The 27434-nt window shown below is 41.5% G+C and overlaps 2 protein-coding genes across 3 annotated transcripts in view; both read left to right on the top strand.

Moving 5' to 3' along the window:
- The first annotated feature begins 9125 nt into the window (after positions 1-9125).
- LOC130210571 (histone H2A, sperm-like) lies at positions 9126-10933 on the top strand. Its single transcript, XM_056440994.1, has one exon. It carries the CDS (start codon positions 10455-10457, stop codon positions 10881-10883), a length of 429 nt encoding a protein of 142 aa, XP_056296969.1. The 5' UTR covers positions 9126-10454; the 3' UTR covers positions 10884-10933.
- A 339-nt stretch (positions 10934-11272) lies between these two features.
- The window catches only part of ppp1r37 (protein phosphatase 1, regulatory subunit 37), a 49080-nt gene continuing 32918 nt past the window's right edge, over positions 11273-27434 (top strand). The window contains exon 1 of one of the 2 annotated variants that reach the window (XM_056440406.1): positions 11273-13628. In XM_056440406.1, coding sequence (XP_056296381.1) covers positions 12902-13628 — 727 coding nt within the window. In that variant the 5' untranslated portion in view covers positions 11273-12901. The remainder of the gene's footprint in view (positions 13629-27434) is intronic. The other variant, XM_056440405.1, reaches the window with a different exon arrangement.

Below are 27434 nucleotides of genomic sequence, written 5' to 3'. Positions count from 1 at the left end.
ACCAATGAGAATTAGCTTTCTTCCCAACAACAATTTGACTGCTGATTAAAATAACATGAATAACTGAGCTATAGACAGCAAGAGCACACACGTAAAACACAAGTGTGTAAAAGTAAATAAATAAGTAAATATATTGGCATGGCGAGAAATGTCAGGGTTTGGATTCGGTGTGTATCGGGTTGTTGTAGAAGACGATCGCGATGCACAAGACTTCAGTTGCCTTTCCCAAACCAACACAAGCAAGTGTACTGAATGGATGAAACGGGTGTGTTTTTATCATTAGCTTTAGAGCATCACACCAACTATACCTTCATTCAGGCACGTGCACAGATTGACCCCTAGTGGGGCTCAAGCACCGGCCCTTTGCCCTGGAGGAGAAAAGGGCCCCTTCTGCTGGAGACACGTTTTTTTCTTCATTAATAAAGTATTAAAGAATAAAAAATACCTTCTGTCATCAATTCCCCGTAAATGTGTTTTGATATCTGACGGGGCATTTATTTGAGTTCTTGTGAAAAATTTCGCGGCCCTCCCTCCTCCTCGCGCGTCTATTATATGGCATTTTTCGCTCCTATTATTTTGTAAACGAAAATAAAACGAAATTGTGAATAGAAAACAAGTCATTTGGTTCAGCTCTCATGTCTTCTCACGACACACTGCGTTGCAGGTGTTGCGGAGTAGCAAATTACTTGCTCACTTCAAGTTACAGTCATCAATAGATAAATCATTTTGGCGATCGGTGCCCTTTTTGGGGGGTTTGAGCACCTGCCCCCCCCAACATGTCTGTGCACGTGCCTCCATTGCGTTTCAAAGATCTGGGTTCACGACCCACGTCCACATCCACCAAGAGTGTTTCTCCAGCGTGTGGAAGCTCGTCTGGACTGGATGTGATCAGAGTTTAGTTTAACACATCACTCCTGGATTGGTGGTAGTGCCATGCTTTACTCATTTCCTCTTGGTGTCTTATACATCAACAGTGAGGGATATGTTACCAGTTCTGTTCATCACATGGGGCGAAATGTTCAAGGAACTCTTCATCATCGTAACACTTATTAAGCGTATGCTTCCTACCCTTTGTTCTCTTAAGCCTTTGGAACTATTTGTCTAATATTTTTTTGAGCTTAAATATTTCAGGCATGTTTTATGGTGATAAAACGAAAACGCAAATCAATTTGAATGATCCCAACACCCAGTGCTGCCGCTAGCCATGTTGGTGCCCTAAGCATAACTCCTCGATTAAAGCGATTAAATATATCTCTTGTTCTGCCTGTTTTGTGATATACATGCCTAAAAGGTGCCGAATATTTCTAGACTGAAATAATATCGGCATTATAATTATTATAACTATGAGGATTTTTTTAGTTGCCTAATTTGTGGAGCCTCCTCAGGACTTGGTGCCCTGCGCGCAGCGCGTAGTGCACGTTATGGGAGCGGCGGCGCTGCCAACACCACTCACGTATTTTGGTGGTCATTGTACTCAAATTGCATTTGAGACTCAACTTGAAAGGATTCGTATATTTCAAGTTATTGGAGCTTTCAGAAAACTGACTTTCATCTTTAAAATAATGAAAATATTGCTGTGTCAGCATTTTTATTGACCCACAAGCTTATGTGGGGGAGAGTAACATTACACATTATGCTCTTTTTACTGGTGCATATGGTCCGTATCTGTAGACATACAATGTTTTAATGTTACAGCATAATATTATAATATGATTAATTAATTGGCAGACCTACTGACGGTGCCACGGACCCCACTTTGAGAATCAATGATCCACCATTATCGTAAAAATGCAAATGTGCTTTGCTAGAACAGGAAGCTCGACCGGCATAGCAAACATAACCACATGGGGAGGAGCTTAGTGAATAAGCAGTTTTCAGGTACAACTGTCTGTTTGTGGCTTGCTGCTCTAAAAATAATGTTTTTGTCGAAACATATTCTTGGTGGCCTGTTGTAAAGCTCCTCCTCGTTTCTTTAGCTGATGTACTGTTTCCACTCTCTGCTATTTTCCGGCTCCACTAAAACACAAACGTTTCTTTAATTCAAAATCCAGACAATTTCACCATCAACCAGATGTCTAGCCGAGATCAGTGGTTTACTGGAAGCGTGAACTCGAGAACAAAACACACCACATGGACAAGATCAGGTGTGTGTGTGTGTGTGTGTGTGTGTGAAATTTGACAACAACTAGTAGGAAGGAAGAGAGGCCAGCAAGAGGCTATGGAGTATTTCCATGAGCGCTTATGAGACATGAACAAAGTCTGTTGTAATAACACTGAGCACGATAGCAGGTGTAGATATAAAAAATATATTTCATTTTCTTAGACTATTTGTTGCAAGTCAAATTCACAAAGAGATGAGGTCATTCTTGGAACGCCATCTTTTTCCTGTCTTTATTTTGCTATATTGTATGATAAGGAGTAAGTCAGTCCAACACGTTCTGGGTTTTCTTCATAATTTTAGTCCCAACACCGAACCAGACAAACTAAAACCACTTCTTCTCATTCACTTCTCCTCATCTCCTCTCTCCTTACTTCACCCCTTAGCCTCCAGGTGCCTGGACAGTGCAAAGTAGTGGCGACTTCCGCTATCATACTTAATATGTGTATGTGTAACACGATTATAGACAATAATTCAATATAATATGACACATGTTTTCACATGCACATTTATGTTTAAACCTGTGTTTACATAATGTTTTACACCACAAAATGTCACACTTACAATAAAAACCACAAGTTTGGATCAACTGTCATCATCTCAGGGTCCTGCCGAGCTACAATTGAGCATTCAACACTTTCTTCCTGTTTGATTTTGGCCAAAGCAACAGCACAATAACATGAATCCTAAGTTTTGTTACAGTCAGAATGGAAAAAAAACGAGCCTGAAGCTACGAGAGCATCTGCTCTTACCTCTGAAACACATAAGACATGCACGCAAACACACAAGAGCCTTGAGCTGTCAGCACAGAGGCCTGAATCCTGCAACAGGTTTTGTTTTTTTACATATCGACAGGCAGGGAGGGTCAGACCCGAGGCATCGTGTGGGCCAGATGGGAAGAAAGGGATTAAAATCATGGAGGAGCAGGAAATGGAAGCTAAATATGAGCAAGAACGGGAACATGCAGACACGAGCGAGCAGGCCGTGAAAAAGGACAGAGGTATTCCAAAAAAGCCGTTTCATGATCTCTGTGCATCAGAGTCGATCTGTACCAGAGGTAATGCTTTTAAGACTCCCAAGTCAGCGCTGACGTCCGATTAGAAACAATTATCCAACCAACGGAGACAACGAGTAATAGCCAAATAGTGAGAGAGTCTTGGTAAAAGTTTTTTGGGAAAACTGAATGAGTAGCCGAACAGCTTTGACTGAGACCACCAGAGAGACTCTGGATATCTTCACCTGAGAGTTTACAGTTAGAATCAGTTTTCTTCATGTCAGATTTTCTTTTTTTTTAAAGTCTGAAATAAAAGCAACGGATTCAAGTTTACATGTTTATGTTGGGGGGGGGGGGGGGGGGAACATGCCATGCTCATATACTTGAGTGACAGCCTATGAATTGTTTCTGTCAAAAGTATGAGAGAAATTCGAGGAAACCTCCAGCTGTGAAATAGAGTAATATGGTGAGTTTATTAGCGAACAGGGATGTGCAGTAAAGAAGGTGATATTATCTGGGAGAAGGCTTTTGCAACAACAATTTCTGTAACAGAATTCAGAAAATCGTAATATTAAATGGACGGGAACCTCCGCGTGGCGGAGGTCTCTCTCTCTCTCTCTCTCTCTCTCTTTCACCCTCTTTTCTAACTCGGTCGCCGAGGTAGGTGGGAATGTGACCAGGGGAGGAGGAACAAGTCCCAGGACTGCCACTTCCTACATGGCGGTTCTCAGGGAAGCAGCAGGGCTGCGAACAGGAAACTCCCCAAAACACATCACAGACATGGGCGGAAATTAATATTTTAAAGTGTGTGCGAATGTGTGTGTGTGTGTGTGTGTCTGTGTAAGGAGGAGAGAGAAAGGACAGGAAGATAATTATATATATTTTATTTTTATTTTTATGAGTTATGCAGAAGCCAAAACAAGTTATGACTGAAAAGAAAGAGAGGCACAAAAACAGATGGAGGAATTGAAAGCAAGGAGGAATGGAAGCTCTGCACAGGTGGGATGGGTGGTCGGTGGCGGTGGATGATGGAAAATCTCTTTGTCCATCTTTCTTCCCCTTTCTTCAAATGACGTGGCAGTGATTTGCGGTGGCCGTCGCCTTCTGGTCAATCCCCGCTCACGGGAGTTCCAATTTTATATCTTCCAAAAGGTCCACCCTCTGTTTTCATAATGTTTAAAAAGGGAAATGTTTTTTTTACATTTTTTTTATTGGGAAACTGGTGACATGTGGTATGGACATATGGAAGTCATCGCAGCTGGATTAGATCCTAAAGGAGGATAAAAGATGCGTAGGATGATGCAAAGGCTGAGGAAGGAGGAGAGGAGGATGGTACGAGAGGAGGAGGAGGAGGAGGAGGAGGAGGAGGAGGGCCGGAAAGGATAAAAAAAATCACAATTTCCAGAAATAGTATGCACAGGAGGGACTACTGAAAACAGACATAAGCTAATGTTATTACTTTACCATAACAGGATGACCAAGCTAATATGAGGGTTCAGTCTAAGCCAGACTACACAAAGTTGAATATATAAGCTTTTTAGTACCATTTATTTTTCTTACTATTCCTCCAGCCATTCATACTAAAGAAGACTAACTTTGAAATACACCTGTTTGACTCATCTGAGCTTTTATTAGCTTCACATTAGTATTTGTTTTACTTATCACTTGCCAGAGAGGACAGGAGGAACAATTACAGAGACAAAAAAACTTTTTTTTTAAATGCATATGGACATAAGACATACTTCACAAAAGGTGAACATATCCTTTAAGATATGTCTTTATATTTACTCTTCACTGGACACCGACGCTCTACACACTCTTTTTGAGCCCGCAGCAGTGGCCAGAATGTGAAGCGACTCGTACGTACGCTTCCTCTGCCCACAAGAAAAGTCTATCAGCTCATCCTGATGCGGGCTTCATATCAGGAGTAGGCAACGGGGAAGCAGTGAAGGTGCCAGGTGGCCCCCTTTCCAAATGGAGACCCATGAAGGGCAGCAAGTGCAGGTCTTGGATTTTAACAGATCAGTGACGACCGTCTCCAAATCAATAATGAGGATGATGATGAGCGTTGATGCAGCGTTCTCGAGCACACAGTTCCCCACCTTTATGTTTTAATCTTATGTATACACAGTGGGACCTACTGTACAGGAACACTTAAACCAAGTGTGTGGCTTAACCCTCCTGTTACCTTCGGGTCAATTTGACCCCATTCAATGTTTAATGTCGGTGTTCTTTCGGGTCAATTTGACCCCAGGCTGTTTTTCACTGTGTCAAACATAAAAGAAATATCAACTTTTTTATATATTTAAAGGGCTATTTAGGTAGTCAACAAACAAACATAAAGTACCTCACACTTAAACTTGGAAAACAAAATTAATTCTAATAATTTTCTGGAGGTTTTAATTGCTGGGGTCAAATTGCGGCTTTAGCTCAGTGGGGTAAGAGGGCCGTCCTGCAACCGCAAGGTTGTGGGTTCGATCCCCGCTCTCCCCATTAGTTGCAAGTCGAAGTGTCCTTGAGCAAGGCACTGAACCCCCAGTTGCTTCCCGGGCGCTTCACCGCAGCCCACTGCTCCTTAATAACTAAGGATGGGTTAAATGCAGAGAACTAATTTCCCCTTGGGGATTAATAAAAGTGTATATTCTATTCTATTCTATTCTAAATATAAAGGTAACAGGAGGGTTAAACATTGAATGGGGTCAAATTGACCCTAAGGCAACAGGAGGGTTAAGGCAGCAAAACACCAGCAAGGTCACGGGTCAACTTAAGAGCTCCTTCAAAAGCTCTCGGGCCTTGAACTGAAGATTTCACTTGTATACAGTTACATTGACATTATCCAAATCCCTACACTGTAGCACACACACACCGACATATCCCCCCAAAAAAGCAACTGGTGGTATTTTGTGTCTTCCTACCAAAATCCACGTATACCAGCAGAGCCAGTTTCAAGTCTTAACGCCGAGCTAAGCTAACCAGCCGCTGGCCGTACATCGAATGGACATCAACCATTAGAGTGGCATCCATCTTCTCACATCCCTCTTGGCAAGAAAACAAAAAAAATGTTTTCCCAAATGTGTATATTAATTCAAATGTACACCGAACACGCAATGTGACAGATTTCAATCGCAAAATAACTTGAGGCAAAGTTTTCCTTTTATTTAATGGAACTGCATGAGTCCAGTCATGGAAAAACAATCACAGCCTTGCAGGCATTTTTTTCCCAGGAGGCGACAGACTTTAAGCACCTCGTGATCCTGGGACCTCAGGTCACACGGTTGCACTGTGGGTGTCCATAAGGTTTGATCATTAAAAAAGGAGATGCACTCAGAGAATGACTCACTCTCCAGTTACTGTCTGGACGCCTCACATTAATGGCGTCTTTATTGACTTACAAGAGGGGCTAGGCTTATTTGACACCTTTTTTTTCCTCCTGCTGTCAATGAGGCATTATGAGGCCGCTGTCATCTCGGAATTTATGAATGTGGAAAAAGGTTTATTATGAATATGCTATTATCCGTGGAAAGAGGTGAACAGCTGCAAATAAATACTTCTTCGAAATTCTATTTTCAGTGGGGTCAATGCCCTTTGAAAATGGTCAGTAATTAAAATATGAACACGACTCTTTTCACGTGAAAGCTTGTCTATAATCATACAGGTGTGTCTGCACATATACGCAAGAAGTCTTTGACCCTTGACTTTCTTATAGAAGATCAATTGCTTTCTTAAAATCGGGCATAAACTAGTCAGCCTGTAACGACGCAGCGCCTTTCAGAATATTGTGGGTGTATGTATATAGTTTATCAACTTACCTCTACCTGTTTCCTCCTCCCTTGGGTGTTCGGGCAAAATACTTCCCCAGGGGCCCGAAACACCCAGTTCTGGGAGAGACCAACAGAAGGAAGCGGGCAGGGGGGGGAGTAAGGATGTGTGTTGCTGTTTAAGTTAAATATAACTGGAGTTATAATGTACCTTATTAATAGGATGGACACATGACATGTTATGGTAGATTGTTATTAATAGTTTGGGGTTTAGTCAGATTAGGTAAATAGTTAGGATACACATTTGGTGTAACATAGACTCACCTCGGGATGGTTGGTCTGGGTTAATTTGCAGCACAGGGTGTATATACAGTATATATAACTTTTGTTTGGAAAGGGGATGGGAAAATGGAAGACTGAAATAAACTTGAGTTTCTTCCTGAATGCTGACGCTCTCGCTTCATGGCCGCTCGTGCACCCTGACACTGCCACTGACATCTCCAACTCAAAGTAACAGCAATCATTCGAAAAGAGTCAAACGTGAACACCTGTCTCGTGGAAAAACAGAGCAAAAAGACCTGCCTGTAAAAATTCTGCAGTCAATTTTGTGAAATATTGCTCATCAGAGATAGACTGTCATATTTAACTTATTGCGGGTTAGCAAAGACATCTTGTTAGGGGCTTTGTGTCTGGTTTTGCTTTCAATAGCCACGTTTAAAATCGGATGTTTGGATCATATCGTGACTTCCTCCACTTTCCTTTTCATCTCCTCTTCCTACTCGGCAGCGGACTGCAAACGTCAGTGTTAGTAGCTACTGTTGCTAATAAATACAGACGGCCTTCAGCCTTTATCCAGACGAAGACTCTCAGGAGAATGGCACCAAAAAAAAAGGGCTGGCTTACCTCAATGATGACAACTCACGTGATGAAAAACTACGATTTATGCACTAGTCCCTACACAGTGAAAATAAATGGTGTTAGGAAGCAACTCGATGTGTGTCCTGGCTTGATGTACTTTACATACTTGAAAGTCAGGCATCAGAGGATTGCATCATGAGAACTGTTCTGTGACAGCGTCCGAGTCCCGTCCTGTCGCCGTCGTCGTGTCGGGAGGCCGTTGAGCAGAAACACATCTAATCTATCCAAGGACAACCTGCTGGGAAGGTCCCCTTTTAATTTGTCTTCCCGCTGCTCTGCAATTGGCTCGTCGCCATGTTTTAAAGTGAATCTGAACAGTCAAAATGTCTCTCTGTATCTCTCCTCCATATCTCAACTGTCGGTACATGGGCACAAAATAAAAAAAGGTACAAAAGGACGAAGTTGGTCGCCTTCAAATTTGGCAATGAGGATGTCGACATTGACAGAGTGACAGTCATTGCTTTGAAGCAAAAGGAAAGCGGGAACACATGTGACAGGGGCCTTTAAGTGTGAGGTTAGAATATTTACTTTCAGAGTGTTTTGCTTATTCTGCTCAGTTAATGTGTGTCACTAGCAATTTAATAAATCCTCGTTTGGTGCAGAGTTCATTCAAGTTTTATATAAAATATCACTCATTTAAAAAAATCACTGTATATCACAAACTGTGCACTAACTTTTATTATCAAACCCCTCTGTCCATTCAATAAAATTGTTTTTTACATTACTGACTTGTATCATATTACTAGCTTTTTGTGTCAACTATTATTCACGGTCTTCTTTAGCAGGTGACGATTGCTTCATCGCCATATGGGATGAATGTAATTAAATGAGAGTTTACATTCGGAAAAAGACTATATGCATTATGTGGATCAGTACTGAGCTCGCAGTAAACTAGGAGACGATGTAATACGGTTGAAAAAGCCAATAAGTGGATCTTGATTAAAGATTGTGTTGTCAACTTGTTTCCAAAGTCAGGAATTAACGATATAACCCCCAAAATGACACCCACAAATACTGCCTCTACCAAGTTTGGGTTACTAATCACCTTTTAGATCGACCTTTAGACATAAATAAATCCCATATATCTCCTATCTGATCCTGATGAAACACTTGATAATATAGATGAGTCATCATCGCTCCCCCGAGCATTTCATTTAGTCGGCACATCAGGCGCTCAAGGAGAAAGACAGTCAAGCACCGTATCATAAAGTAAAGGATCACGACATCATTAAATGGGGTTTTATGAATGCTCCTTTATTAAGAATATGTAATGTAAGTAGCCAACCTGCAACAAGCTACAGGTTGATTCTGAGGTCTGTGCTGCCATCTGCTGTTGATGTTTTTCAGCACATTATGAGACGAAATTCAGTAAAATGGGTGGAATAGATCCGGTTTGTGTTTTAAAAAATATAGGTATAATATATAATAAATGCATGTGTTTCTGAAAGGAGTTTAAGAAAGAATAAACATAAATACAATAAAACATGAAGTACTTGTCTACACAGGTAGAACATATAAAACCTTAACCTGCTCTGACCTGAGCGGATTGTCCTTCTTGTCTCACACCATATTTGTTCTATCTATACTTCCTCATGATTATATCTTTTCTCTAATTCAACACATTTTCTCTCTTCTTTGATAGCTTCCAAGACTTCTTCTTCTTCTTCTTCTTCTTCTTCTTCTTCTTCTTCTTCTTCTTCTTCTTCTTCTTCTTCTTCTTCTTCTTCTTCTTCTATTGCTCTTCATGGCGGTTGGCAAACATCTTTTGGTTGCATTATCGCCACCCACTAATCTGGAGTGTGGACTTAATGAAAGTAAATATCTTATACTAAAAAACAAACGAAAACCAAACAAACAAACAACATAAAAATGAAATTAATTCTCAGACTCTACTCATTAGTTGTGTTCCAGCCGAACCTTCCAGCATTCATCACAAAAGTTTTTCTTGAGTACATTCATGATATTTCCCTCTCCCATCTCTCTCAGCGCCTGTTTTTATATGTCACAACACACGGTCCACCATTTCATCTTCTTCACAGGAGTCACACTTTCCAATATTATGTTTTTTAATAACATAGAGTGAACTATTAAGCCCGATATGGCCATTCCTGAGCCTTGTCATCACCCGCTCCTCTTTTCATCCAATGGTTTATTGTTAAACATAAATCTTCCATTGCTCCATTTTTTTCCATTCATTCTGCCATATCTTTTTGATTTGTCCCTTAATCACACCTTTTCTGACTTACTTATTTTTAAATTAACATTATTTATCCCACTCTTCAAAAGTATTTGGTTCTTTCACCGCCCAGTCTCAGAGAATCCAGGTGTGAGCAATTAACCAATTACTGCCAGACTCATATATAAGCAGCATTTTTTGTTTCAGTATGTAGCTGCTGTATTAACGTGAAGGAGGTGCATACTACTGGTGAGTGATTGTCAAAGTTTGATATAGTTCTACTGCAAGAGGAAAGAGTTTATAATGAAGACGGTTAGCTCTAAAGTTTAAACATGACCCCAACTTCTTTTAAGCTTTAATTCAAAATGCAGCTGCTGTTTTAATGGTGCTCTTCTCTAGTTTGAGATGGTATATCTATTAATGTTTAAATGTCTCCTTTCAGAATAAAAGATGTCTGGACGTGGGAAGAAAGCTGCTGCTGCTGATGCACCCCAAGCAAAACTTCAACTATCCCAGTCTACCAGAGCAGGGATCACTTTCCCAGTGGGCCGAATTCACAGGCTTCTGAAGAGGGGCCACTACGCTAAGCGCATTGGCAAAGGCGCGGCGGTGTACTTCGGAGCTGTCGTGGAGTATCTCTGTGCAGAAATCCTGGAGCTGGCGGGAAATGCCTGTCGTGACAACAAGAAGCGCCGCATCTCTCCTCGCCATATCTTGTTGGCGGTGAAAAATGACGAAGAGCTCAACAAACTGCTGGCAGGGGTCACGATCTCGGATGGCGGCGTCATCCCAAATATCCAGGCAAGCCTTCTCCCGAAGAAGACTGCCATGTCCAAGGAGGATCGCTTGGCGAAAGATGTTCAGTCCCAAGAGTTTTGATTGTTAATGTTTTTACAATTTTATCTATTAAAGTGTTATGTTTTTATAAAGTTTGCTTTTCTTATTTCTTGACACCTTTTGCGCAGGCAACTAGAACCAGGGGAGGGATTGTCTACCAATGAGTTTAATGGGCACATTTCACTGTCTGTGAGGACTCAATTGTAGGATAAGGAATGTTGGTCTTACCCCCCCCCCCCCCTCCCTCCCTCCCTATGAACTTGATGTTTTAATCATCAACTTGCTGTCCAGACAGCTTACACGAAGTTGACACTGCAGCAAGTATAACAATTTTTGGTTTTGTTCTGACATTAAATGTAAACTGTTTAGCAGTAAAACAAATTCTTGGCAACTTGCTCTGTTGGCCATTTTCAACTTTAGGACGACAGGCAGAGGCCTAAAACATTTGTAAGCGTTGACCTCTGATTATGGCTCCCACTAAAATCTAGAATAAAGGTTGACTTGGCAAGGCAGTTTAGAAACTTCTTTGTCCTCCTAAATGTTTGGCCTTGTGTTTCTCAATCAAACTTATCTCAAATATGATAGCCATAGAACCTTTGTAAGCCCCATGTCTCTGTCGAACTCGCTTGAAGATTAAAATGTGAATAACCCGGCAGAAGTTTGGGACAATGAAATGCTACAAAAACGTTATTGCACTAAAATTCTTTATTTACTTTTTTTTTTAAACCGTATTCATGAGTCTTTTATATGAACTCAAACAGGTAACTATCAATTTGGAAAATGTAATGTTTTTATTGCATACGTGGCATTAAAATAAAAACAATAAAAGTAAGCAACCCTGTCTTAATTCTTCTGCAAACGTAACGATTCAATCTAAAACTGTAAAGTTTTTTTTTTTTTTTTTTAGCAACGGTCCTAAACACTGCGTCTCTTGAACGTGCCCCCGGTCGGTTAAGGACGTGCTGACGTAAGACGTGTGAACAACAAACAGTTGTCGGACTTCAACAAGCTAGCGAATGGTAACGCTGGACTAAACAGGTTCCGCGTACTTCCCCCGGACAGAGAGACACCGACGAAACCTGTGCGGTCGGAAAAAAACATTCAAACCGTCGTCCTAATCCGCAGCGGTTGTACCGGCGGAGCGCAATCGTTAGCCATTGAAAACACGCTCATTGCGCGGAGTATGACGCCTGTTTTTTTCCTGGCTGCCGCTGGTCGACGGTCGTGATGCGAGCCGAGCAACACGACAGAGGGTGAGACTTACTGCGGGGAAAACCTTTTTTTTTTTTTTTTTTTTTATTGACACGAGAAGAATGGACTTTGTCGGGGAGAAACAGACAGGCTCACGAAAAGAAGCTGGCGCGCGACGGTTCACGGGCCCGGACGTCATTGTTGGGGAACAACTCCGGCAAGCTAGCGAACATTAGCTCGCTCAAAAATTCATGCACATTAATTGCTTTGGTGTCGGGGCAGTAAGCTCTCTGTGATAAGCGTTATGGAGGCACCCTGAGGGACTTGTTCATATCAACTGACTGTCCTGGTCGTCTCGTCTGTTGTTGGCAATGTGTTGACGACTGAGCATTTCTTTGGTTCCTTCTTGGAGCTGCAGGAAACGCTCGGCAGACATTATTAAGTAGTGGTTGCCTGTCTGGGTGATAGTGGAACAAAGTTTCCTGGTTTAGCACACAGATAATAACTGGAACAGTATCCATTTCACATAGGCGTCACATATTTCTTCTATTGACATTTTGTGTGAAATTGCACTTTAATTTGCTGTTGTTTTTTAAGCATTCACAAGCAGTCACCTTTTGATTTTGGGGTTTGTGAAAACTATTAAGTCATTCGCCCCTAGTACATCAAGCTGTAGTTATCGTTTTCTAATTGCACTTAAATATAATTTAGCCTGTAACGCATCAGCATAGGTTCACATGTACGTACAAGGTTGTGAGACACAGGCCAGAGACAGCCTTATCCATGTCTGTTGGTTCCTAGTTACTGTTTAACCCAATATCGAGGCTGTCTGGCACAGTTACAATCTGAGTTTCACTGGAAATGAAAACATGAACATCGAAGAACAGTGTCTAGATTTGTGCAATGTCAAGACGAAAAGCAATGTGGGCGACGATCACAACACTACTAACAACACCGAAGGAATCACCCCCCGGATCTCTGAACTGATGACAGACGGTAATACAGACAAAACTAATATTGTTCCCGCAGTGTCCTCCGAAACGTACCTGATGCCTCAGCTCACTGACAACCTTCCAGCAGCTGAGGACAACCACCAGGCACGAGACGCACTGGAAATTGACGAGGTCAATGGAAATAGAAAGAGCACTGCTCAAGACGACCCTGCGGCAGTGAATCCCACTGACTTGATCTTTTCTGATGATGAGCAGCAAAAAGATGATATTGGGGTGGAGAAAATAAAGGAAGATAAGGACACCGATCCTGCAATGTGTGTCGTGGAAGAAGGGGATGACGGCGGGGACATGGACATAGGTGTGGATCTGACTCTCGATGAGAGCGGAGTGTTGGAGGCCGAATCGACAAATGACAGTTTGTTCACAGACAAAACTTTTGACTCCGAGTCTACGGCTCGGGAGGTCCCGGCTGGCAGCGGGGGAGAGAGCTCGTCGGACGCCTCTGCCACGGACCGAGCTGGACTGTACCCTTCTGTGGAGCAGGAGGACGGTAAACTCGAACCGAGCGGCAAGCGGGTGACGTTTCCCTCAGACGAGGATATTATCTCCGGAGCGGTGGAGCCCAAGGATCCCTGGAGACACGGTAATACTGTGTTTTAGTTTCTGCACGCCCGAATGTGTTAATTAGTCATTTGTATTGTACTTGTCGATTGTGCCTGTGTGAACATGTCGGTTGTGTCAGTTGATCATTGTTTGTCTTGGAACAACATCTTTCTCAAGCTTTATCAGCGACTTCAGATTGGGTTTTAAATGTAATGTGACCTGTCGGTGTCCCTATTCCATGTCGGGTCGCTAAAAATGTGATCGGTGGATCGATGTCGACGCTCGTGCAAGAGAGGTGTGTCGATGTGCAGTTTTCTTTCTCCTTTTTTTGGCAATGTTTTGTGTTCACTAGTCATCTGTTGCATCACACTCCAGTGCAATTACTGCTACACCTTTGCCCTCAAACCTTTGACACAAGTTGTTTTCTTCCTTTAAATATATAACATTATAGCTTAGTCTAGTTTTATTTCTGCAGCAGCCAATGTACACCTATATTTATATATTTATGTTTTAAATATATATATATAAAAAGATATATATTTATTTATATAAATATATATTTATTTATTTATATAAATATTTATTTATTTATATAAATAAATATCGGGATCCACTCGCAGCATGGCATAGAGCGGGCCTCTTCTGTATCCCACCACTCCTTGAGGTGTGCCATTTTCTCGGATCCTGTTTGTTCAGTGAGAACATGTCAAAGGAAGCGTATGCAGGATATGGCACGACCTTTTTGTGTTGACATAAGAAACCCAGTCTTAATAATTGCACCAAAATTCACCATCGCCCATGTAATCCTAAAATTAGATTTACAATAAATGTTATAGCTTAAGTTGTAAACTTCTTTTAATTCAGCACTACAGCAGTACAAATAGATAGATGATAGCTTTGTTTTTCAATTCTATTTTGTTTTTTTCAGTCTAGCTCCTCTAATGCAGCGTTAAACTACTTTAGTGTAAAGTGGTTTCATGTTTAACTTTTTTTATTTGATCAACAGGCAAATTATTAATGATCAGAACATGACTCGCATGTGTGACTCATCCGGGGGGAGTTGGGCATCACCTCATGTACCGACGGTCTTAGTGTGACGACTTGGTGTTCGCTCACAGTGCTGTGTGTGTGTGTGTGTGTGTGTGTGTGACGCAGTCGACGTAGTCGCACACATGATTACAATCTGAGAGGATGCCACATCTGTTCATTTGAACTCGGCTGTACACGTTTGTGACCTGTATGGTTTCGAGTGTACGTCGGTGACGGTACGGGTTTTTGTGTGGTTTCAGGGTTCCTACGGTCATGGAAAACCTGGAAAAGTCATGGAATTTTAAAATTGTCATTTCCAGGCCTGGAAAAGTCATGGAAATTTGTGATAATCACATGTTCATTGACGCAGAGTTTGAAATAATTAATATGTTTTTAGAAAGAAAGACGCTCAGAACATGAGCCGGCGTACGCTCTCAGTACGCAACATTTTCAAAATTGTGCACGTTTATACCGAGATTTAAGTTTTGTCATGGAAATGTGGTTTAAGGTCCTGGAAAAGTCCTGGAAATCCATTGGTCAAAATGTGTAAGAATCCTGTGGTTTGTTACCTTCGCATTGAAAATGCGGAAGGTTATGTTTTGATCGCCGTGTATTTATTTATTTGTATGCGTGTTACACTCATAACTCAAAAAGTATTAAACCGAATCGCATGACATTTGGTGGGATGATTGTTTATTATCCGGGGACCATTTGATTAGATTTTGGGATCGATCGGGTCAAAGGTCAAGGTCATGAAAAGGTCACAATCTTCTTTTTGCCATAGCACGGTCAATTTGTATTCATAATTCAATGCCCAATCTTTGTGATATGCGAAGGTATGCGCTCTACCGAGTTTATGATGTATAAAGCCACTAATGTAGGCCGGGCCAACGCAAGGGTCAGTGATGCGAGATATCCAAATGGGGGAGGGGGAGTAGAAGCAACACTGCCTCATGTTTAGCTGAATATGAATTGTTTTATAAGCACCCCTGCAATCGGTCAGATGGCAACTCGGACACTGCACACATTAATATTCTTGAAACTCAAAATATTGTTCCTTGTATCCATGAGCCTCGCTGCTTGTTGCATAACACTGTTGCTTTTACAAATGTTTATGTATCAATTTACATACAGTGCTCATGCCAGGTAGCTAGTAAAATGCACATTAATATGATCAGGGGGGGGGGGGGGGCACAGTACAAGTCAGTTAACCAAGATTTTTGGGATCTGTGGCTCAGATTATTTATCGCAGCACATTTATCATGTAGTTTATTGATGTGTGTGTGTGTGTGTGTGTGTGTGTGTGTGTGTGTGTGTGTGTGTGTGTGTGTGTGTGTGTGTGTGTGTGTGTGTGTGTGTGTGTGTGTGTGTGTGTGTGTGTGTGTGTGTGTGTGTGTGTGTGTGTGTGTGTGTGTGTGTGTGTGTGTGTGTGTTATTCCTACATGCGGAAGGTTATACGGTCCAGTTTGTGTTGAAATGGTGTTACAGTGTGTGTGGTTTATTTTTTTAACATCAACCATAGAATGATTGCAGATGTTCGAGTACTATAACGTAGTAATACACCTTTTGTGTACATTTTCGTTAAAGCCTCGTACTTTTAGTGCGGACAATTCCTTAATCACTGTTTATCCTGCAGGCAGCCAAACTCTTTGGCCTACGTGCAGCGCCGTCTCATGTCATCAGACCCAAGGCCCACTTGGCACCAAGTTATGAGAGGCTCTGTGACCCATGGCGTGTTATGTGTTGTGGCCGTGAACCAAGTTACATAGTGATAAGGGAAGCTTTCAGTGTACAGAATAGACAAAGGTTTTGAAAAGCTAGACGTTGGTTCATTTTGCAATAGTCGGTTCTGGATTTTCTCGTAATAAACTGAATTCCTGTGTTTCTGAAGTCCTCGATTTAATGGACCATAAATGTTTGAGTGTTGTGAATCCTCTGACTTATTTTTTCATACTATTGGGTTCAATATGGCTGCATTTTAGTGTTGAATCAGCCACATTCACAGAGTCAGGGCTCCAGACTAACTTTTTTTACTCGGAGCACAGTGGCCCCTAACTTAAAATGTTAGGGGCGCAAGCAGAAAATGTAGAGGCGCACAGTATTACTGAAATAATTTGACAATATACAATCTTATAAACTTGTGCAATAGTTTTAATAACATACACCAGTTATACAGCTTAAAAATACAAAATGAATATTTATGCTCTACTGACAACAGAACAAGTTGTAGACATAACTTGTGCATTAACACTTCCTACAAAAGATCACCCCTTGGTGGGGGATAAGGTGCCTGTGTTGGCCAGCCCTTGTAATTAGGCCTCCTTGTACGTTGAGCCTGATTGAGCCACATGTCAACAGCCTCTTTGGCATCAAAATCATCAATGTTCGGTCCCTCCATATTAATTCTGATTAAGTCCTCAACAGTGTCCACATGAAGGGACCCCCTGACATCTGACTTAATCCTCTTCTGGGAAGAGAATCCTCTCTCGCACACAGCAGAAGACACTGGGAGTGCAAGCATCATGTGTACAAGATGTAGGATGTTCTACAGAGAATAGAATAATAGTTTAGGTTTCAGTCAATCAAAAAGTCATATGCCAATTAAATTAATGAGAATATCATATTTACTTTGTAGTCGGAGCAGAACGGCATTTTGGTCAACATCATCCCCCACAGGGCATGGTATGACTTGTCCATGTAGTTTGTAACAATGACAATTTTCATCGACTGATACTCCTCTCTTGCCAGCTTGGTATCACAGCCATTTCATCATTCTGGTGCCTGTTTGCCTTCATGAACTGCAAAACATTCACAACAGAGAACTCTTCAGAAGTTACTGTATTGAGTTTAAACATAATTTGAGAGAAAACATACCTTGAGCATGTGCATGTTGCACTTCGATGTGGCCAATCAAAACATTTGTTGGTTTCCCTTGTTGCAGGATCCTGGCATGTATGATTTCACACTCTTTTGTTGACGTATGTGTGTCCCCATCAATCATGATTGGCAGATAAGGAGCGTCCTTAATCTTCTCGTACGTCTTCCGTTTCAGTGTATCTGCGATGATGCCAACAAACTGTGCGCATGCTGTGTCGTTATTGTATGTTGCGTTTAGTTTTACACCATTCTTCCTTTGTAGATCAAGTTGGCCTTTAAATTTCGTAAAAGGCAGTTCTTCTTTGGCAATGAAATACGCCGTGTTAAACTTCAATAGCAATTCGGCCTCCTCGGCGCACTGGTTAGCAGCCTCTTGTCTTCTAAATGCGACTGGGAGTGGAGCTGCACTTTCATTGCACGGGTCGCGGCACATTTTATGTTTCAGACTGGCGTTGTGTTTGATCAGCGTGTCGTGTTTTAATTGTGTCGTGCCAGTCTTATCAGCACATGTCGTGTGGCATGTTGTGGGAAGCTTCTGGAGTTAATGTCGGTTAGCAAACCAGTCATTCAGGTATTACCGCTAACTATAGTGGGCTGAAGTGTAGAACAAGTTTGTCAGCAACAAAAATATTTAATAACAACAACAACAAAAATCTGCTAATTTACTGGTCGCGCATACGCGAGTTGCTGAAAAATTTACTCTCACTGTCTAATTTTAGGCGCAAAATGGTCTGGAGCCCTGATAGTCAAGTATTAGTTGATAACTCAGTCATATAGGTGTCATCAAAACCCTGTTTTCCATAAAAATAAACGTGTAAATAAACAAAGTTTACACCATTAGTGAGACAAATAATGCACGGAAATATAAAACCTTTGAGGATGTCAAAGTTGATAATGACCGGTTTAGTTTTTTAGAAATGAATGAACACGGCTTGGGAACGTCGGCCACCGGATGATACCAGTTCATTATAAGCTGAGCAGACATAACCGGTGAGTTTATGTGACTATCATCTTATCCTAAAATATATAAAATATATATTTCCCCTTCACCGTTGCCGTAAAACAAGTGATGATTTCTCATCCCGTTCAAATATCTTCGTAGGACTTTCTGCTCTCGTCAAACAGGAATTTATCTCATCACGTCTGGGTGAGCAGGAAGTGAAAGATAGAATATACACATTGCACAAAAGGCATTGTTTAATAACGGAGCTTACGACTGGTTTTGCTCATGTCACTTTACTTCTGGACTGGCAGGTTTCTTTCTTTGACACGGGCCTGTCCATGTGGGCGATAGTTTAAATGGACGCTCTGGTTTTCTTTTGTGGTTTTTTTTCAATTGATCCAGTTCATCGTAACAAGAAAGCGGCTGCGGTTGATGCACGGTTGCGTCTCACTTTGTTAAAGACGTGACGTTAACCTAGATGTGCTGTGATGTGCTGTGTCTGCAGCATTGTGCAAATGCATCTAAAAACACAATGTTGTCTCAGAAAATTCACGTTTTTTTTGCGTTTTATGTATTTGTTCTTTGCAGCATAATCGACAGTTCTAACCTTTCGGTCGATCGGTTTTGAGCCGACGTTTCTCTCTTTCTGTTTACTCATTGGTGCCGTCTCGTCACACCGTCAGCGGCACAGTCTCCCCGCCTTTCTGCCCCCACCTCTGATCAGCCATGCGGCCAACTGCCATGTGCGAATGACGCCGTTGTCACCATCCGCAGCCGTGTGAAATTGCAGGCGGTGGGACTGGAGACCGGCAGAGGGGCGCTATTTTGAACACTGGCACTTGCGTGTGAAGTAGGCGTGGGCAATTTGTCGATCCGCCCACGACATCATGGCATCTATCTGGAAGGTTGCCCACTTGTGTGGTATACATTGGGGGCTTGTGAAATCCCAGTCAATGCAAAATGTTAGTAATTTTCAGAGGGTTTTTGCCAGCGAAATGACATTTATTTAACAGGAAAATGGCAAACTAAATTTTTTTTAATTTTTTTTGGCCTGCCATCATTGACATAAATGATTCTCTCACCCCTCTACTGCAATACATTTCAATCGCACCACAAACTTCATCTTGCAAGATGATCATAAAATCAAATCCACACCTCTCTAAAACAATTATATTAAACATTATAACCTTGAAGGAGGTTTTATTTATAGCGAGTGTTGTATCAATCCATTAGTTTTAGCGAAGTGTGCTAAACACAGTGGTTTTTCAATATTTTCATAAAATTCAGTTTCTTTATTCCGAGCTTAAACCGCCAGTCTTTGTTTTCAGATTCATCCATCGGGAGACATGTTCAAAAAGCACTCTTTTTTATTTTTGTTATTTTTGTCACTTAAATTTTGTATTTGTTTCGTGATATAAACATAAAACAAGTACAAAAATGTCAGACATAAACATATATATACACCCATATACACACAGACATGCATACATTTTTATTTTATTTATTTTTTATAACTTTATTTTGCATTTTCCACAAACAGATTAGTCCTTGACATCGAGAAGAAAAAAGAAAAGAAAAAAAAATTAAAAATTACAATATATATATATATATATATATATCTACAACAAAATAAAATCAGTAAACATCCAAAAAGCACTCATTTTTGGGTGGAACAACACGCAGTGTGTACCAAAAGCCAAAACGGGCATAAATGAATTCCCCCCAGCCGTGCTTTATAAAACCTTTTTTAAACCCTCACACTAAAATGCTCTCCGTCAACAGGATGATGAATCACACCCGGGGACCTTGAGCTGAAACCCGGTGGATTATTGGACACCTGGCCTTTTATTTGTTGCTGAGGCTTCTCCATCCAATCTTCTATATTGGAGCGACTTTTTTTTTGCACTGCTTGCTGGGAATAATTTCCTCTTAAAGCACGTAGCCTATCAACACATGGTTTCTCTGTCATAGCCTTTTAAATACAGACATTTAACTTGTCTAAATGATCAATTCATGGTCACTCTTCAAGACCTCACACTTTCTATCGTTTCAGTATTTATCTCTCGCTCCACTCGGCGTGCTAATCCTTCCACCAGATCGGTTGTCGGTTGTTGTAGAGTAGTATTAGCTGCTACGTAACACTTTGTCGAAGAATGAATGAGGTCAGTCAACAGGCTGTCTATCTTTTTCCGACCTCGGTTGTCTCTGAGTTATTCTGTGCCGCTGTCCCTTTGCAGCTCCAGATGTGTGCAGACGGCAGGTGTTTATCTGCAGTAGCTCGACTCGGGCCGGCACAGTCTTCATCACATTCCCGATCGCTGCCAACAGTCTTCTTCAGCTTTCCACATTCAGATCACGCCTTTTCGTTCTTAACTAGTGAAACCAGACGAAGCGAGAAGAAATTCAAGACATTTCGCAAGTTGTACATTTTCAATGAGATTCTCTTTGCAGCTTCATATGCATACACTTGTTACCTTCGCATTGAAAATGCGGACGGTAATGTTTTGATCACCGTGTATTTATTTATTTATTTGTGTTATTCGGATAACTCAAAAAGTATTAAACCGAATCGCATGAAATTTGGTGGGATGATTGGTTATTATCCGGGGACCATTTGATTAGATTTTGGGATCGATCGGGTCAAAGGTCAAGGTCAAGGTCATGAAAAGGTCAGTCTTCTTTTTACCATAGCACGGTCAATTTTTATCCAATTGGCATGCAACTAATGCCAAAATGTTTATAATTCAATGCCCAATCTTGTGATATGCGAAGGTATGCGCTCTACCGAGTGCCCGTTCTAATCTTTGCTTGTTTCCGCCTTGTTGTTGGATTGAGGGAAGAAAGAGCATCACATGCTGTCTGCTTGCACTTGGTTTCTTGTCGGCTACACAAAGAATAGGAGTGAGTGGTGAAGACATGCAGATGGCAAGGCTGAGGAGGATAAACGGACTGTGACAAATAGAAACTGGGTCAGATTTTCAACAATTGCAGATGCGTTCTAGTTTTCCTGAACAGTTTCACAGAAAGCTAAACTACGACTTTGTTGCCGTGCGAAAAAATCTTTTATGAAATTGATGAATGTCTTTTTTGGTGGGTGAGGTGCCAGCTCTTTCTCGCTCTTTGTAGATACTAATCTCATGTTTTTACAAGCCCTACATGTTTGGCTTCGACATCAAGTGCTCTCAAAGAATGTATGAAGAAAATAGTTAGAGGTGGCCACCCCTTGCGTGTTACTTGAGTCTGAAAGCGGTGGAAGGATCTTTTCAGAAGTTTGGAGAAACGGAGGTGTCCGTGTTGCCCAATTTCTTTATGACTTTCCAGAACTAGCTCTCCGCCCAGGTGTACATTAGTGTGAAAAGAATAATATGGGCAGAGCTCAAAGTCCATCACAAACTCCTCACTATCCGACTTCCTCCCCTTGTTTTGTAACCAGACCGTTACACAAACACGCACACGTACACACACACACTAGTAAATGCTGCAACTTGTGCACTAGGTTTTAATTCTGGAAAAATGGATTCCACAGAATACACATCCAAACTACTTCTCGAGAAATATAATAAAACGAGAACAAATTATTATACTCTACCCATACACTAAAAAAGCAAAAATATACATGTGCAAGATATAGTTATTACTATATAAATATGGAAATACTTTACGAGTGGCTTATGTCAGTTTTTGGTGGCTCCAAATTGACTTTCAAGTTGCATGCAAACTTAATGCTATCAATTTATGTATTGCATTAAATTGTATGAGGTAGAACTCCAATATTAGAGATCCTAGGATTGTAGTTATGTTTACAGGATCGTGTGTGTTGGATTATAAAAAATTACCAATCGAATTAGTAGCGGATGTTGTGGATAAAATTCTACATTTATAAGGAAAATATGAATACGCTCTCTGAAAAGTTGACCGCAGTGCTGCTGCTGAGCGACAGTATATCGTCATTGATTATTCCATTATCTAAAAGTTGAGTTCCATTTTCTGTGTCGGGTTTGATGCATTATTCATCATAAGCACACACCGCCGCCTCCTCTTCCACCGGAGTCTCTGCACCAGGTCGACATGCAGAACAAGAGTCTCCTGTTGTAACCGTGCTGCGTACCGGCGCTCCAGCATTCAGCCACGTCTCGGCAAAACATAGGACGATACTGCTTATTAGGAATTATTAATAACACCAAATATTAGACTAAAGTGACTGGGAATCCATTAGTTTATGCATATTTTTTCATGATTGCACTTAGTGTTGCTTTAGACTTGCCCAATTCATTTTGAATGTAGCTGAAGTTATATATATATTTTTTTCAGGTCAATATGCTCTTACTCCCATGAGATTCCTCATTTTTGGGAAATTATTCATCTCCTTTACACTCTATAGTTCATTTTCGGTCGCCTGTTTTTGCTGCTGTATTATGTAAATAGCAGCTCCTTGCCCCAACGTTCAAAGGTAGCCTCTCTACAATGGAGCTAGAAGTAAGAAAGTTCAGATTCGTGTCTCTTTCAGTCGTTTTACAGCGATGGTAACAGTTAAAGGAGCATTCATACGACATTCAACTCGTACGTCACAGTTAGACCAACGCGAGCCGAGTCTGGTGCTAAAGCCCACTCTCCCACTCTCCCACTCTGAGGGTGAGTGCAACAGTGTTATGTTGTGCAGCAACAAAGGCAATGAGAAGGCTTGTATTTTTAGCTGTATTTAGTAATAGCACATTGTGTACCGAGTCGTCATACTTTCATGGCAAAACAAATGGCTCGTTTGGCAGCGTGTCAAAGTCAGTCATCTTTGTTGTCACTTCTTCCATTTGTGCAAACATACGCAAGAGCTGAACGTACGTTTCTCTCTCGTCCAACAAAAAGTGACGGCGATAATAATAAAGTGAAGTAATAAAGTGCAAAACGTCTAACAACGAAGAACATTTGGACAACATATAAATTAAAAAAATTATAAATAAATTGAGAACTATAAAAAACGTTTCTTCTGTATTATAGTAGCAGTCAGTGTTTATTTAAAATGAAGAATATGCTATGTTATATTGGATTGATTAGTGGGTGAGTAATTCGCAGTATTTGATGAGGTGGAATTATTGAAAGTGAATTAAAATGAATAACTTCATTAAATCTCTCTGAAGGCTTCGACCGTTGACATGGTAATTGACTTTTAAATTAGAAGTATAATGCCACATTTTTTTATTTTATGGGCTGTGGATTACTCCAAATGGCCGATGAAACAAAGAATAGTAATTTCACATTAGCCCTGATCCATCAACATTAATTATTCAGAGTTATTCGAAGTTATGCACTGAAATGCAGCGCATTAGATTGATAAACAGCGTCAGCAAAGCCAGTTCTTTAAAAATCAAGACTGTTTCCCCAGCAGCTGTGTATCTGGCTCAGATATGGTTCTCTTACTGACCTACTGGCGGGGTGAAGGGTCAATTCCCCTCGGTGATTTTTAAGACGTAGTTCCTTCAAAGTAACCTCTTCACATTGCTCTTTTAGTTCTGTCGTTTGAAATTACTGCTCTCAAGCCTGCCGTTGAGATAACGTGACAAGTTACATTTTCAATGAAAACCGTGACCTCGCCTTGTGCTTTATAGCTCGTGTGTAATTAAAGTGTGCATGTGACATAGCAGGTTTCAGCCGAGTGCTCGCGTCCAATGCCAAACTGTAAAAAACAAGCTCTACATCGCCCTATGTGCCTGTACTTGTTGCAGCTCTGCCGGTTGTTCATCCCAAGTATTTGATTTATAATTTACGCAGGTATGCCTCCCTTGTTTCCTCGCCCAAGGTGCGATGTGACGAAGCCTTAATTTTCTCGTGGGAGTGTGAAAAGACCAAAGTTTAAAGATGCAAAATAAAAAGACACGATAAAAGTGTATTGAAGAACTTGAGAGGTAAATCTGCCTTCTCACATTTTGGTAAATTCATAATTCTTTTGAGGGGCTTACCGCAACAAACTCAATTGTACCAAATGGATTTCCAGATGTGAATATCTACACATTTGTTTACATTGATTTATTTTTCACATCTTCGACACCACCTCATGAGGGGAAGTTTGTGAGGGTTAGAGATGAGGGTCATTATTTAGTGATTTTAGAGTGATCTATACGTATCAGTCTAATTGACATTGTCATGGACATGTTACAGGGTTCGTACGGTCATGGTAAACCTGGAAAAGTCATGGAATTTTAAAATGCTTATTTCCAGGCCTGGAAAAGTCCTGGAAAAAACTTAAATCATAAAAGTTTGGGAAAAGTCATGGAAATTGTTATAATCACATGTTCATTTACGCAGAGTTTGAAATAATTCATACGTTTTTTAAAGAAAGACACTCAAAATATAAGCCGGCGTACGCTCTCAATACGCAAAATTTTCACAATTTCATGTTTATACCGAGATTTCAGTTTAGTCCTGGAAATCCATTGGTCAAAATGTGTAAGAACCCTGATGTTAGTTGGTGACCATCTTGCCAAACTTCAGCCAGATGTTGATCATGTAGTTTAAAATGTCCGCTCCGCTTTAGGCTAAATCTGCATCTGCAAGATCAGGGGTCCCCAAACCTTTTCCTAAGAGGGCCACATAACGTGTGCCTTGCCTGCTGGAGGGCCAGCCGGGGGGGGGGGGGGGGAATCTGCTCACATGTGCTCACCTGTGTGCGGTATTGTGTGGTTGTTGCGTTGCGAACAAACATCGCTAAACATGTTTCAAAGTGGAAATATCCGCTCAAGGGAACCAGTTGTTCCAGATCCCTTCGACCAAACTGTTCCCATGAATACATAAGAAATGTGATTTAACGGATCAATATATAAATTACTTGACTTGAAACTAATATCTGGTGGCGCAGCGCACAGACTGCGCGTCTTTGAGTGCAGACTCCTTTTGCGTGAAAGGGATCGAAACCAGGTCGGGCGATCTTTTTATTTTTTCGAAAATGTATTTCTTCATCTGTGGCTGTGATGCGCTGCTCACTTATACAATCGTAATCGCCGAAATGGATATGAAAGGTGGCTTCAAGATCTCCAGCAATATGTTTGTGAATGTGTGACGTATCTGGTGAGCGAGACAGAGCCCCGCTGCAGATGTTAAGAGAACACAACGCACGCACGCGTAGGGAAACCAGTAGGTTTGAAAACCAGTAGGGGTGTAACACCGGCATATGTGTTTCATGACAGAGGAGATCTGCCGCCGTAGGTGGAAAAGTCAGAGACACGTATCAAAGAGAGAAGAAGAGAGAGAGCAGCGAGAAGCGCAGTGGGAGAGCAGCTCAGTCCACTAAAAAGTGGAAGTACTCTGCGGTCGCGACGCGTCTGGTCTGAACACACTTTTTTTTCGACGCGCGTCGAGACTGCTGCGTCCGGTGTGAACACATTCAAGCTAACCTAATTTCCCAAACGCTGTGGACATCTTAACGCTGATTGGCCGAGACGCGACATGTCCCATCAAAGATGTTCTATTGCGAAGAGCACCACTCACTCCACATTTTCTCCGTGTCTCAATCACTGCAATCTCAACGGCAGCGGGCCAGGTGAAAAAAATAATAAATCGGAACGCGTCTCTGGTATTGTTCAGGGGGCCGGTCCAAATGGGGAGGCGGGCCGGATACGGCCCGCGGGCCGTAGTTTGGGGACCACTGTGCAAGATAGTGGTCAAAAGCTCATCATCATCATCTCTTCCCGTAAAGTCCACCGAGCTTGATTTACCTCTGTTGATCTGAGTCAGCGCGCTAGATTGCTGACGTAGCAGGATGCTGCTCTTTTTCTTCTTCTCTCGCTCAGCAACAGCAGACGCATGTTTAATGCGGTGTGGCGGATGGTGGCCAACAACAACAAAGAGCTGGAAGGGAGCATGCTGCTTGTTTTACAGATCTTACAGATTCACCGTGTGTCAAAGCAGAGACGAGTTTCCTTCGCACATTTGTCTCTTTCTCCTCCCCTTGCTTGGATGGAGCAGGACAATTTGCGGAAAATCGTCACAAAAAAAGCGAAGGGAAGTTACGCGCTGGACGTTTTCTGCACCCTAACAATATTTATTATTTTTGCCCTTATTTTAACCCTCCTGTTACCTTTCGGGTCAATTTGACCCCATTCAATGTTTAATGTCGGTGTTCTTTGGGGTCAATTTGACCCCAGGCTGTTTTTCACTGTGTCAAACATATAAGAAATATCAACTTTTTTATATATTCAGGGCTCCAGACTGCGACCAAATGGTCGCATTTTGCGCCTAAAATTAGACACAGTGCGAGTAAATTTTTCATCAACTCGCGCATGCGCGACCAGTAAATTAGCAGATTTCTTTTTTTTGTTATTAAATATTTTTGTTGTTTACAAACTTGTTCTACACTTCAGCCCACTATAGTTAGCGGTAATGCCTGAATGACTGGTTTGCTAACCGACATTAACTCCAGAAGAAGAAGAAAGGAGACGAAAACCGAAGAAGAAGGCAGGCCTGTGTGTGTGTGTGGGGGGGGGCTAATGTGTGAAAAGAGGCGCACCGCAACGGAGACACAACGAGGGCGAGGGCCGCAGAGTTCGAGGTCCACGAGGGGATCCTCACCACCGAGCGGCGTCCCCGTCCCCCGAGTTGAATCTCTGGGTCGACTCAGCCGACTCTCACATGTCTGCCCCTAGAGACTGATGCTCACGGTAGCTAAGAGGGTTTTGATAAAGTTAGCGGAAGGATTTAAGTGACAACATCCGGTTTTGCAAAGTTAGCGGAAAGAACCACGTGAAACAACATCCGTTTATCAAAATAAGATGTCGACAAATCATACACTAACATATAAAAGTAAACAATGAACTGATGTTGTATCTTTATAGATAGTTTCTGAGATTTAGCTTAAATTATGCTAACATTAAAAATGTTTACTGTACCAAGGAAGAGTTTATAAAAATTAGTCAGTCTTTTGTATGTTAAGAAAAGTCCTGTATATAGATTTCCCCAAGAGTTCCAGGAAATGAATGATGCAGATGTGTTCCATACATATCTGAAATCCCC

The sequence above is a fragment of the Pseudoliparis swirei genome, chromosome 20, assembly GCF_029220125.1.
Source record: "Pseudoliparis swirei isolate HS2019 ecotype Mariana Trench chromosome 20, NWPU_hadal_v1, whole genome shotgun sequence".
NCBI lineage: Eukaryota > Metazoa > Chordata > Actinopteri > Perciformes > Liparidae > Pseudoliparis > Pseudoliparis swirei.
The sequence above is the reverse complement of the archived record's forward strand: the minus strand, read 5'-3'. Positions and strand labels throughout refer to the sequence as shown.

Coding starts and splice junctions, on each gene's coding strand:
- LOC130210571 (XM_056440994.1), top strand. CDS start 10,455: ATGTCTGGACGTGGGAAGAAAGCTGCTGCTGCTGATGCACCCCAAGCA.